This window comes from Equus przewalskii, chromosome 29 (assembly GCF_037783145.1).
Source record: "Equus przewalskii isolate Varuska chromosome 29, EquPr2, whole genome shotgun sequence".
Lineage (NCBI taxonomy): Eukaryota > Metazoa > Chordata > Mammalia > Perissodactyla > Equidae > Equus > Equus przewalskii.
In genome coordinates, this window is record NC_091859.1 from 21,922,155 (window position 1) to 21,936,465 (window position 14,311).

Here is a 14,311-nt window from a genome sequence, read left to right on the forward strand (position 1 = left end):
GCCAGGTACCTCGCACTGTTCTAGGTGTTGGTGATATAATAATGAAAAAGATGCTGTTCCTGTTTTCAAAGAGTGTATTAATGCAATTGGATCTGACATATGACATATGTGTATATAAAGATATTTGTAAGTTATATATATATACACACATAACACAACTACAGTAGAGACAGGAAGGAAGCAATGGTCATTTCTTTCTAGGGACGTTAGAAAGATCTTCAACAACTAGTTCTCGTCCCCCTGCTCGTCCTTCTCCTCCTCCTGCTCCTTCATCTTTTCCTGCTCCCCCTTCCTCCTTCGCCTTCATTGTTGTTACCAAAGCTAACGCTTACTATGTGTTTGCTATGTCCTAAGTATTTAATGTATGTTAACTCATTTAATCCTCAAACAATCCTATAAGGTAGTTATTGTTATACTACTTTGCAGGTGAAGAACCTGAGGCACATGGAGTTTAAGTGAATTGTCCAAGGTCACACTGCTGGCAGTGGAGCAAGTGATTCAACTCAGTCTTGTAGGGTGAAGGAGGGAATAGAGTGAGCAAAGGTGCTCACGTTAGGACCACTAAGATGTTTTGTGGAATGGAAAGCATCTGGGACCAGCTTTAAGTATACGACACAAGGTCAAGAGCAATGGGTGGGGGTGGGAGGAAGACAGGGACTAGGTCATGAAGGGATTTGCATGCCCTATAAAGGGCTTGTACTTTGTCATGAGGCAATAGGGAGCCACTGGAGTGTTTTAAGACCAAGAGTGACACAACCCAACTTGCATTTTAAAAAGATACTCTGGGGGAGGTAAGAAGAATGTATAAGGAAGGAGTATGTAAGAAAAGGGGGACGGTGAGACCAAAGACAGGCAGACAAGTGAGGAAGTATGCCAGTAGTCCACGGAGACATGTGAGATTCTGCTCGGTTAAGGCCAATATATCCATGGATAGAATTTAGAATTTGATATCCTGAGGTAGTTAGCTCACAGATTCTTATTTTCATCCCAGTAATGTTTCTTATAATAATATATGGAGCACAGACCAAATTTATTCTTATATTAAATTGAACAAGAGGCAATGTAATCCAATTACTCTTTGAGCTTTTGGAATATTTTTGAAGAAAGGAAAAAGATTGAAAAAGTTAACTGTACAATACGTAGAGTCAAAAAATGTTCCCCAGTGTAGGGTTTGTGGGAAGAATATGTCAAAAAAGACTTATCAATGGATTTGTGGTGAAAGTCTTCAGCTAGAACAGCACAGGAGGCTCTTACGTATATTTCTACAGACAGGTCAGTAACAATGGTGATATTTCCCCCACTATTTTGTTTCAAATTGTAGCTTGGGAATAATTACACTGGTAATAGGCATTGTTTATGGAGTGCTTACAATGTGCTAAATACCATCCTAACACATCGTGTACGTTGTCTTTTTCTCCATAACAGTACTGCTGTGATGTGTTAAAATACTCATTTTACAGATGAGAAAATTGAGGTCTGGAGAGGTAAATAGGTGATCAAGTAGGAAGTGAAACCCGGGTCTATTTAAATCCAATCTTGGACTGTTTCTACTAAGTATTACAGGCTTTTTATAAGCCTTTTCCATTTTCCCTACCCTGCTATACCAGTTTATTTTCAGGATAATACACTGGTTTGAGGCCAGCTAACAACAATTATATTGTTGGAGATAGTTCCTAGACTACTGATGACACTTGATAAATATTAATAAAAATGAGCTGAGTTCACAGGACTTTAGGAGCTAAAAAAGAAAGTCATTCTCAAATGGCTAACTTGAGATTTTTGAGTTCTCTAAATTATTGTTTTACTTTTTAAATGCTTGTTTTTTCTTAGCTCATTATTTATGGTATTTTTGGTTTAAGCAGTCAGTAACTTGTGCTCACAACTTACAATTTGATTATATTAAATGGAATCATCATTAGTAGCTTAAAATGAAAATAAATTCAATTGTGCCCTTTCTTTCTCAGGCCTTAGAATATCTCCTGTGGGCCAGTATGTGTATGGAATCTTCAGTCCCCCTCCTGTCTGTCAGGCACCTGACGTGGAGAGCCACTCTGTACACTGCTGTCTGCCAGTGCTACTATGACTGCCAAGCTGGTTTTCATGGAGAGGTATGTGACTTGTTAATTCTGAGGATTCCAATATTTTAGAATACAATTTATTCAGCATTTTCTGCTTTCGATGCCCACCAAGAAAACAAACCAACCCAAAGAATTGCAATGAAGCAAAGACAAAAGTCCCAAGTGTTATTTGCAGCAATTTGCCGGTCTTCTCCATTCTGTTGATCTTGAGCTCTCCTTTCTGATCTCTCCTTTATTCTCTCTTTACTTCCACGTCTTTGCTCCTTTTCTGAATAAGATTTCTGGCATCTTCGCTTCCTCGTTGTATTCTTGTATGCAGGCACTTTCCTTCCCTGTTTAGTTTTGTATTCCGTGCCACCTACTATCCATTTGTCTTCCTTTTCTCTGCTTCCAGCCATTGTTTATTTAATATATTTTATTTCTTGTTTTTCCTCTTTTTTTGTGTATCTTTTAGACTAACTACTTGAGATATAACTTAACTGGTGAAGGCTTTTGTTGGCCGATACAGTATCCTCTGTGTAAATGAAAAAAGGCACTCTTGTACAGTGCGTGGTATTTGACTTATCAGTGGATGGGCCCTTGGTGAGAATGAAAATGGGCTCACCTTCCTTTGGGCCAACACAAACCTGCACCAGGCTGCATGGCTTGGTGAGTGCAGGGTGGGCTGGATTTCAGCCCTCACTCAACCTCTTGGCTGGACGTCTTGTGCAGGACAGAGCCTTCACAGCTGTACGAGTCCCTGTTCACAGCCGTAAAGAAATAATCTAGTCCATTAATGGCTCCTTTACATTTAGATTTTCCTGCCTGAACTAATTTGAAGGGTTTGGATGGTAGTGGCCCACAGGTAGGGGAATGGCCTAATATAGTCCTTGTGGGATACTTTTCTAGCCCAAGATACATTCTAGAAACTACTCACTGTATATGTATAGTTAATTTTAGTGTACTAGAGGTGGCATATTTCTATAGCTATTAAAATTATCAGGAATGGAATGTTTACATAGTTTTGACCATTTGATTCCTGTAGGAATTCCTCCTTATTAGAAAATTTAACCCTTTATGTATGTTACTATTGTGGTCTGGACTCATTGTCATGAAAAATCATAACATGTAAATGAAGTATTTCAAAGAACTGATAAAATAAATGACATGAATTGAGCTCTTTTTGTTATTATCTCTAGAAAATTATAATAATGGTGACCTGATTAAATAAGCAAGTCAGCCTCCCTCCTTTCCTCAGATATTAATAAATACTTCCTGCATGCTGGGGGCTGGAGATACAAAGATGCATAAAGGGCCCTATAAATGAATGGACAATGTGAACAGCTGAATAGATAATACAGCATGCTTTGGTAGAAGGTTAGAATTCGAGAAGAGCACTGAGCAGTGGGTGTGTTTGTGTGTGTGTGCGCGCACACGCGCATGCAGTGCCAAAGAAGTGATAATCTATATAAAGCTACTATTTAACCCAAAATTTAACTTTCCTTACTTTTCTGAATTTCTTAATTCATAAAGTTAGTGTATCTGACACTTCGTTAACTTCCAATCTACAGAATTCAGTGGTGCTTATAGGAAATGATAGATGGACTAGCTACCGTGTTGTGGAGTCAGCATCGGCCTAGCGTTTAATTCACCACTTAAATCAAATGTCTGGGAGAGTAAAACATACTGTTTTGATACATTTTTAATCGCCATATTCTTACTTATTATGAATTAAATTTATTTTAATCACATACAGGCATTCGCTCGGCGCGCTTTAGCTAAAATTGATGAGTTAAAGCATCTGGAATTAATGAGTTCCTCACAATCACTGGAAGAATCTAGAAAATATTATAGAGAGGCCACTATAAAGGTATAAAAATTTCATGAAATAAAAGAAATTCACTGCGCTCTGCAGTTGATTAAGTACTTAATTTTAGTGGTTGAGGAGTGCCTCCCACTGTTACTTCATATATAATTTTTCTTTTTGAGGCAGATGGCTGTGATGATCTTCAAAAGAGGGGTGTTTGAATCTAGAAGAAGAAACAAAAATATCTTTAGACCAAAGATAAGAATTAACCTAAAGGAAGCACAAACTGTAAGTCTAAGAACGTCTTCTCTATTTCAGACTCCCTCTGCAGTGTGTTTTTCTTGGACCTCTGTGGTTTTTAAGGCTGCTCACTCAATATTAAATTCTGCACCCCATTCTCTGCACCAATGGCAAGTAGAAGAATGCCTTCCCAATTTGGACGCGGCCTTACTTCATCCCTTTCTCAAAGCTCTTGACCTTTGCACAATCCCAGTAAGTTTGAAGGGCAAGAGGCTGAAGAAGAGCCTGGCAAAGGTCCAAACACACAGGCCTGTTGGTGGTGGTGCCGCAGAGGCCTTTGTCTCTGACGCCAGCTGTTGGCTTTAGAAGGCTCCGAGGTCACAGAGAAGCTGGAGGCGCCCCTTCTCATCAGCTTCGGCTCTCACCTTTGGGAGTGTTTGGGGACTGGGTTACACTCTATCAACAAACAGCCCCATGTCTCGGGGGCTTAAAACAACAGCTTATTTCCCTCTGGAATCATGTTATTACAGTCATCAGACAGCTCTGCTCAGGACCACTGCTGAGGGCCAGATTGAGGAGCAGCCCTCATTTCGAAAATTTCTGGTCATTCTGCCAGAGAGGAGGTAAGAGAGCTCCGAAGGACCTCGCATAGGCAGTAATGCCCAGTGTGGAAGTGACAGCAGTCTCTTCTTCTCCTATGTCAACACCCAGCACACGGCACCTCGAGGCCACAAGCGAGTTTGGCCCGCAGCACAAAGAGCTATCAGGAAGGGGAGAGGGACCTGGTTATGTCCGTGGGGTCCTCTGTCCTTTCTCCCTCCTGCCTTTTCCTTCTCCCACAGTCTTCCCCTTTGCCTTCCGGAATCTCAGTATCCCTCCAGGCTCAGTTCCATGTTTCTTTGAAGCTTCCCCTGACTGTTCAAGATGGCGTTAAACTCTCTCCTGTGAGCTGCTTTGTAGGGACTGCAAATGAAAGTGAGGGGGAGGAAGTGAGCAGTTTCTGACACCAGAGTTTTAGAATCTCAGAACCTGGAAGGGATTTTAGAAATCATCTGGTTCAGCCCTTTCCTATTACAGATGGGAAAAATAAAGCCCAGAGTATTTAAATTACTGGTTCAAGGTCACAAAGCCAGCTGCTGGCAGCCCTGGAACCAGAACCCGTGTCTCTGGCTGTGCTTTTTCTGCCCCGGTGACGGCTGTTCTCTGTCCTCATTTCTTCTTATAACATGTAGGAGTAATTATTTTTTTACATAAATCATAATATTTAAATACAAATATTATTTGGACATGGTAGCTTTCTATTGTTATTTAGTGTGACTATGATATATTGACTACAAAGCCCAGCAGTGCAGTCTATATACCGCTTTTAAATCATATCCCTTACTGACCGATGGTGTATAATTGGTGGGGGTGGTAAATCGCCAAATTATAGATAAGTCCTTGTTGGGCTGTTGACCTGCCTGCATTTGGTATTGGTAAGTTATACTACTATACTGTTTATAAGAGAGTGGGGGACAATTTTTTTTTCTCACCACCATTTTTTTCTCTGAGCAGACCAAATTTAAGTATGCAAAGCTGCAACATTGTCATGCATTAGCATATTATTAGGCCCTGACTTATAATCGTCCTCATATAAAAATTAAATATATTTTTAAAAATTGTTTAAAATTTGAAGTAGCATTACATTTAAAACCCATTTATTTGTGATTTCCTTTAAGATAATTATTATATGGGAAATTCTGGTGGTGTATCTTTTCAGAAAAAAATTATAATTCTTTAGTGGGTGGTTGTTACAGAGAATAGTCAGCATATCCTTCTTATAAAGTCTTAGTTTATTCCTTTGACACCTTTTGAAGAATATGCTGCTTTATATGTATGAAATAATTTTATTATGTTTCTACAAAAGAAAGTAATTTCAGTATGCATTACGTTTCTCTTATAAAAAAGTTCTGAGCTTGTAAGTGAGTTATTAATTCACAGTAAATCATTTTGACTTTCAAAGGATTCTTTGAAAGGACTACTAATTCAGACTTGTAATGATTGACTGTTTAGTGATTCATTCAATAAATGTTTTTAAAGTCCCTGCTATGTGAACAAGATAGAGGTTACATTCTAGTGGAGAAATTACATAACCAACCAATCAATCAATTGATCAATCAATCAAAGTTTATGATAAGTATTAAGAAAGAAATAATGGTAGCGATGAAATTAGTTACATGGAAAGCCCTTAGAATGTTCCTGGCGTGTGGTAGGTCCTTAGTAATTTACCTATTACTATTATTTCTTTTTCATTTCATGTGTTCAACAGCCAACTGTGGTCCCAAAAGTGGCAGAATATAGAGAAGACTAAGTTGTAGTTCTGTTCAGTTTTTGAATGGTTTTGGCATAATGAGCAGGGTTTGACTAGACAGGGAGAAGAGGGGAAAACGTTCTGAGAAAGGACCAGAGCATGATTATAGTTTGGAAGCAAAGTTTACTGGGAGATAGTGAGAAACTGAGCTTGACTGGGGTGGGTATATTATGTTGGAGAATTAGCAGAATACATCTCGTGGACTAGATGTCATGGAAACCATAGTATTTAGAGGTGGAAGTGGAACAGACGGGATGGATTGTGTTATTCGGCTGTTCACCATCCTAGCATTTTTAAAGATGGTCTAGTATGCCTATGCAGTATATGTGCCAGACTATGTCTAATATTTTTATTAGTGTTATTTTAGTTATGTCCACTTCTTTGCTATTATCAATATTGATGCAATCACCATCTTCAAGTATATTATTTTTTCTTTCTTTTATTTCCTGTGGATAAAATTCAAGGCATAGCATTCAAATCAAAGGATACAAACACTTTTCTTTCTTTTGATGTATATTGCCAAAGTGATTTCCAAAACGGGTACCACTAAGTGATAAGCTGTGTGTACCAATTTTACCACAAGCTATGATCGTTTTGATATTACTATTTCTTTACGTTTTTATAGTTCAGTTTTCATAAAATGGGTTGTCATTTTATTTCTTTGATCCAACTTTCCTTTTTATTTGTGTTTACGCTCTATAGTTCCTTTTCTTGTGAATTATCTTTCACAGTCTTACCATTTATCTACTAGAGATGTTAATTTTTAAAATACATTAGAATGGGCTCGTTGTTTTTAGAGATATTAATATTTTGCTTGTCGTGCTTGGCAATCAATTATTCTTTATTACTTTAGCTTTAAATCTTTTTTTTAAGATCTTTTAAATATTTATATTTTAAAATCTTTTACTTGGTATTCATCTATATCTCTGATAAATATTCTATTCTACTTTTGCTAGCTGTCTGATATTTTAAAAAACAATTTCACTGTAATCTATTTGGGTTTTATACTTTCATTTTGAATGCTTCTAATTATTAGAAAGTTTATTATGCTGTCTAAATATAATTTTTTAAAGCTCTGTTTTAACCTACGGTAAAAATCTTAGACGAAACTCTTACCTCTGTTTGTAAAGAAAGAGAGAACATGGCATGAAGTTCAACTTTTATTGAGGTTTTTAACGTAAGGGTTGACCTATGGGTTGGAAAGGCACTAATGCTAATAAGTAGCGAAGTTGGTGTTTGGGGAAAAACAGTCCAAACCAGCTTTATCCCTGCTTCTATTTTTCTGTCTTTCTGACTTTGCCCCAAGAAGAGGAAAGAAGCAAGGGAATCCTGGGGAATATGACTCTAGAAAAGCCAACTAGAGCTACCTCTTTTATTTCCTGGTAATCTAAATACAGAGAACAGGTCATTTGTCAGAGAGAAGAGTAAGTGTAGAGGCAAGCCGTCTGCAGGAGGTTCTGGAATCCTCCTGGGCCGATACAAAGCAGAGTGGCCAGAAATTCACGAGAGCTCTTATTAATATACCAGTGGTCAACCCTTCTTTAGAGTTAGCTACCATAAGACCAGTTATTTATACTTTAAAATACTGTTTCAAATTTGGGTTTGAGGACCTCCTGCATTAGAATTTTCTACAGTGCTTGTTAAAAATGCCCCACCCAGACCCGCTGAATCTCTGGAGATCTGGTCTGTGAATCCGAAAAGCACTCCTGAGAGATTCTTAGGCAATCCAAGTGTGAGTATCAGTTCCTGAAGGCTGTAATTAAGGTACAGCAAAGCAGATGGAGATTAATGCCGCCCTAATGAAAAGACAGTAGTAAACAGCCTTTTAAAGCTGCCTTGGAAACACAAACATATAAAGGAATAGCAAAGTGTTTGAGGTAATGGCAGCATGATATGAACTTTGATGGAGTCTGGAGTGACACCTCAAAAAATGAAAACCATAAAAGCAGCCATCTCTCTGATAGGCCAACCACTCTCTCTTTTAGCATTAATTAAGCATGCCTTACTTATCTTTGCCTTATAATACAAACATTGTAGAACCTTAAAAAAATAGACTGTTTTTTTGTTCCAGTTGCCGTGGCCGTATACCCTCACAGAACGGTTGTTGGAAGAGATGTTTGATAGCGCTGCAGCGCGGTTTCTGGCTGTCTTGGAAGCTCTTTCTGATTCGAATAGACGAACACTCCAAACTGGACCTGTTGTTACAGAGGAAGTAGAAATTCGTGATGTTGTCTCAGAACTGTTTATAGCAGGAAAAGAACTTTTAATAAGTAAATAAGTTAATACTTTATGGTAGAACATGAATAATGAAAATCTTAGCATGGTAGTCCACACATAAGCAACTGATATCCAATTCCTATTGATCTTGAATTCAGCAACCCTGCTACACTCAATTGAAAATTCAGGGGCCGGCCCAATGGCATAGTGGTTAAGTTCACGCGCTCTGCTTTGGCAGCCCAGGGTTCGCTGGTTTGGATCCCGGGCGGAGACCTACGCACCACTTATCATGCCATGCTGTGGCAGGCGTCCCACATATAAAATAGAGGAAGACGGGCGCAGGTGTTAGCTCAGGGCCAATCTTCCTCAGCAAAAAGAAGATTGGCAGCAGATGTTAGCTCGGGGCTAATGTTCCTTAAAAAGAAAAAAAAAAAGAAAGGAAAATTCAAACGATTTATTAGTAGATTTTCCTTTTGGATTTTTTATGTATACAATCATCTCATCTATGAATAATAACAATTATATTTCTGTCTTTTCAATTATTAATCCTTTAGTTTCTTTTTTCTCGCATTTCTCGACTTACTGCCCTAGATAGGATCTCCAATAAAATATGAAATGGAAGTGGTGATAGCAGCCCTCCCTGTCTCATTTATGATCTCAGATGGAAGCTTTCAACATTTTCCCATTAATTTTGATATTCGCTGAAGGATTTTTCTAGATATCCTTTTTCAGGTTAAGGAAGTTTCTTTTATTCTTGGTTTGCTAAGAGTTTTGTTTATTTGTTTTTAATCCTGAATAGTTATTGAATTTTATCAAAAGCCTTTGCTGGATTTATTGAGATTTATTCAGTTGATCGAATGGCTTTTCTCTTTTATTTTTATTAATGTGGTGAATTACATTGATTGCTTATTTAATTTTTAACTACTCTGTATTTTTGGAATAAATATAATGTGGAGGTGAGGATTGTCCTTTTTATATATTGCTTCATTCTTTTGCTAATGTCTAATATTTCTGCCTTTCTGTTCATGAGAGAGATTTTCCTTTTTTATAATGTCCTTTTTAGATTTTGCTCTCAAGGTCATGTTGGCCTCATAAAAAGAATTGAGAAGTATGCCTTCTTTCTATATTATCTGGAAGAGTTTGTGTCAGGTTGATTTTATTTCTTCCTAAATTGGTTGAGTTTACTGGTGAAGCCATTTGGACCTGAAATTTCCTTTGTGGAAAGGTTTTTAACTATGGATTAAATTTCTTCCTTAGATTTAGAACGATTTAGTCTTTCTTTTCATTTAAAAAAAATCTTCTATCATTTTGGTAAATCGTACTTTACTTGAAAATTTTCAATTTTATCTAATGTTTTCAAATCTTTATAAAGTTGCTTATAATATCTCATTACGACCTTCTTAACAGCTGTAGGATCTATAGCAGTCATTCCTGATAGTGATCAGTTTGCCTTTTCTCCCATTTCGTCAGTTTCACCAGGAGTGAATCAATTTCAGTAGTCTTCTCCAAGAACAATATTTGACTTTTTTATCTTCTCTATTGTACATTTTCCCATATTAATCATTTCTGTTCTTTATTATTTCCTTTATTCCACTTTCTTGGATTCATTTTTCTGATTTTTAAAAATTTATTGACTTGGGAAATTAGGTAATTGGTTTTTGGGATTTATCCTTATTTAATATATGCATATTAAGACATTTCTTTCTCAGTGCAGCTGTAGCTATGTACCTGAAGTTTTTATGTATATCATACCTTCATTACCATTTAATTAAAAATGTTTTCTAATTCCCATTGTGAGTTCTTTGATACATGGATCATGACTGAAAACATGAGATTTTCTGATTATCTTTTTGTTATTGATTTCTAGCTTAATTATACTGTGGTGAGAAAGCATATTCTGTATTATTTGAAACCATTGAAATCTGTTGAGATGTGCTTCATGGCCTAATTTGTGTTCAATTTTGGTAAATAGCCGGTATGTACTTGAAAAGACTGTGTGTGCTTTTGTTGTTGGGTGCATTGCTTTATATTTATGTCGGTTAGGTTAAGTTTGTAAAGTTTGTAGCTAAGTATTCTCTATTCGTAGTGATTGGTTTTGGTCTGCTTGTTTTGTAAATTGCTGAGAGAGCTGTGTTAAACATTGTCTGCTATGTATTTCTGTCGGTGTGGAATTGATACAACGTAGGGTATGTGTGTGTTTTGCTGTAGCAGATACTCTTTTCCAAAGTGATTTTTACCAATTTACAGCCCCATCAGCATTTTATGAGAGTTCTAATTGTTCCAAATTCTGATACTTAGATTTATATGTCTTTTTCCTTTTGTCTATTCTGGTGTGAATTCAATGGTATTACATTATTATCTTAATTTGCATTTCTCTGATGACCTATTTTGGATATCCTATTTTGTGAAGTGCTGTTCAGATCTGTTGGAGGAGGTCATCAAGAGGATATGACTGCTGGTTGACCCATGAGCTGGACCCAGGCAATCAGAGGCTTCATAACCCTTACCCTGTCCTTGGAATGTACATCTTGCCTACTATTCACATACTAGAAGCCGTTTCAAGGACGTACATACCCTTGAGAGAGTAAGGTGTTGTTGAGAGTATCTGGACTGAATATGTGACTGAACTCAGTAAAGCTTCTATATAAACTTTTAAGATTCTACTGGGCAGCTGTGGAGATCTGCTCATCTTGCATCCACTCAAGACAAGCCTCATATATATAAGTTCTCTTGCTTATTAAAACTTCCACCTACCGGTTTGGAGTGGTCTGTCTCTTTCTTCAGTCTCTCCTTGCCCCCCATGTACAGAGGCCATTTTGCGAACCAACAAGATCTTTTGCCCATTTTTCTACTGGGCTGTTTACTTTTTTCTTATTGGTTTGTAGGAATTCGTTATAGATTCTGGATAGAAGTCCTTTTCTGAATACATGTATTGCAAATATCTTTTCCCATTTGGTGGCTTGCCTTTTCATTCTCTTAATTGTAGCTGTTAAGGAACAAGAATTCTTAATTTTAATGTAGTCTAATTTATCAATATATCCTTTACAGTCAACTATTTTTGTGTCATGCTTAAGAAATCTCTGCTACCCCAATGTCATAAAGATATATTTCTTTTTCTTTTTTTCCTGCTTTTTGTCCCCAAACCTCCCAAGTACATAGTTGTATATTTTAGTTGTGGGTCCTTCTAGTTGTGAAAGATATTTCTATGCTTTCTTCAAGAAGCTTTATTATTTTAGCTCTCACATTAGGACTAAATTTAGATCTTTTTAGTTGGTATGAGGTAGGAATCAAGATTGATTTATTTCCATGTAATATCCAGTTGACACAGCACCACGTATTGAAAAGATCTCTTTTCCCATTGACTATAGTATTGCTTTGTCATAAACTAGGTGACTACATGTGAGTCCTTTCACTCACCATAATTCCCTTGAGATGTATCGAAGTTGTTGTGTGTATTAATAGTTCACTTCTTAGTATTACTGAGTAGTAGTCTATGGTATGGATGTATCACAGTTTGTTAAAGCATTCACCTGCTGAGGGACATTTTAGTTGTTTCTAGTTTTCGGCTATAAGGAATAAAGCTGCTATGAACATTTGAGTACAGATCTTTGTGTGAACATGAGTTCTCATTTCTCTGGGATAAATGCTCGAGAGTACAATTGTTGGGTCATATGGTAAGCGCATATTTAGTTTTGTTAAGAAACTGCCTAAATATTTTCCAGGGTGACTGTACCATTTTACACTTCCACCAGCAATATATGAATGACCCAATTTCATAACATCCTCAACAGTATTTGGTGTTATTACTATTTTTTTAGCCATTCTGAGAAGTGTGTAGTAATATTTCATTGTGACTTTAATTTGCTTTTCCCTAATGACTAATGATGCTGAACATCTTTTCATGTGCTTATTTGCCATCTTTACGTCCTCTTCCTCTTCAGTATCTTTTGCTCATTTTCTAATTGGGTTGTTTGTTTATTTTTTCTGGTAAATTTTGAGAGTTCTTTGTATGTTCTAGATACAAGTCCTGGTCATTGCTTTTTAAGACAGTAAACACATTTATTAAGTTTTTTTCCTCATCCTTACTTCTCATTTTTACTGCTTCTTTCTAAATTAATTTCTTTTTGCACAAATACAAACTTTAAGAAATTTGAAATAGTTTAGCTGGATATAATATTTTGCTTAACAGTTTATTTCTTTAAAAATTTTAAAGATATTTCTCCCTAGTCTTGCATATGGTGTTGAGAAGTCTGTCAGTTGAAATTTTATTCTTTTATAGATTTAGCCTTTACAGTTTTCTATTTCTTATGATGTCTTTTCATTTCATTATACTAGGCCTAGGGGTGGGTTTAGTAATACAGGCAGTACTTTGAGGTCTTACATCTTTCTTTAATTTTTCATGGGACTTCTTCATTCCTTCCCTTATGTTTACTTTTAAAAATTCTCCAAGGATCCTGATAGACAGATGCTAACACATCCACTCTCCATATCTTATTAATTTTATTATTTTCATCTGCTTATTCTTTTCTATTGCCTTCAGGGAAGGTTTCTCAATCTGATTTTCCAGGTCACTAGTTTGTTCTTCGATTCTCACTGTTTTGTTCCATCCATCTACTGAATTCTTTGTTTCAACAATAGTATACTTTATACCTAGTCTCCATTTGATTCTTTTTCACCGTAGCTTGTTCTTGCTTCATGTTTCTAATATCCTCTCTTATTTCCTTGAAAGAATACTTATTAAGCTTAAATTCACTCTGTTCCATTATTATGCTTCCTCTGGTAAAGGATGTTTTCATGTGTGGTCTTTGTTTCAAGCTGTTTGTGCTTTTAACTTTCTTTCCTCCTGAGCTTAGCTTCTGTTGTCTTGGAATAGTCAGCTGACTTGGCTACAGTGTCCACCTGGAAGGAGGGGTGAAAGCCTGGACTGTAGCTTGTGTACTTCTAAGTAAGCTTAGGATGTGTGTGTGTGTGTGTGTGTGTGTGTGTACGTGTGTACGTGTGTGTGTGTGTTCCCATCTGAGGGTGAGGAGCCTCTGTGCCGCAGTTTGGGGTCATCTCTTCTTCACAAGGAAAGTAAAAGATCTCAGATTAGAATTTGCTTGACTTCCTTCACCCAAACCTGAAAATTTACCTTCATCTGCACCCATCCTTCCACTGTCTCTTTAGAATGGGAGGGATGTTCCTCACTTCCTCTTTAGGTCTTTAGGCCTAACTTCTCCAAACTGTCCCTTCCTCCCACGTCCTCTTCCAGCTTTCTCCCTCTTTTTCTTCGTCTCGTTAAAGTTAGATTTAATGAAGGTATTGTCTGTTTTCACCGTTCCAAATTCTTTCCTTTCTGCATATACCTAGGCAGTCTTCTGACCCCAGCACTCTACTGAGAATGTCATGGACGACCTCTTTATTGTTCAATCCAGGGATCACTTTTCAGCACTTGTCTTCCTTTTCTTTCTGTAGCATATGTTACTGTGGACTACTCCTTTCTCTCCAAGCACTCTCCTTTGCAGCCTTTCCTCCCTCTGCCCTTCTCTTACATGTTGGTGTTCTTTGCTGCTCTGTCCTGGGCAGCTGTACATTGCCCATGCCTGGTTTTATCGTTTTCTATGGTTATATAATGATGACTCTAAAGCTATATCCTATTTT

The 14,311-nt window shown here is 37.1% G+C and overlaps 1 protein-coding gene across 12 annotated transcripts in view; it reads left to right on the forward strand.

The window, feature by feature from the left end:
- The window catches only part of CFAP54 (cilia and flagella associated protein 54), a 301,390-nt gene that overhangs the window by 25,107 nt on the left and 261,972 nt on the right, over window positions 1–14,311 (forward strand). For all 12 annotated transcript variants that reach the window (XR_011534742.1, XM_008516610.2, XM_070600221.1 and 9 more), the window contains 4 exons: window positions 1,965–2,108; window positions 3,814–3,927; window positions 4,051–4,152; window positions 8,526–8,724. Coding sequence is in view for 11 of the 12 variants with exons in the window: in XM_008516610.2 (XP_008514832.2) it covers window positions 1,965–2,108; window positions 3,814–3,927; window positions 4,051–4,152; window positions 8,526–8,724 (559 nt within the window). In the remaining variant the exon portion in view is untranslated. The remainder of the gene's footprint in view (window positions 1–1,964; window positions 2,109–3,813; window positions 3,928–4,050; window positions 4,153–8,525; window positions 8,725–14,311) is intronic.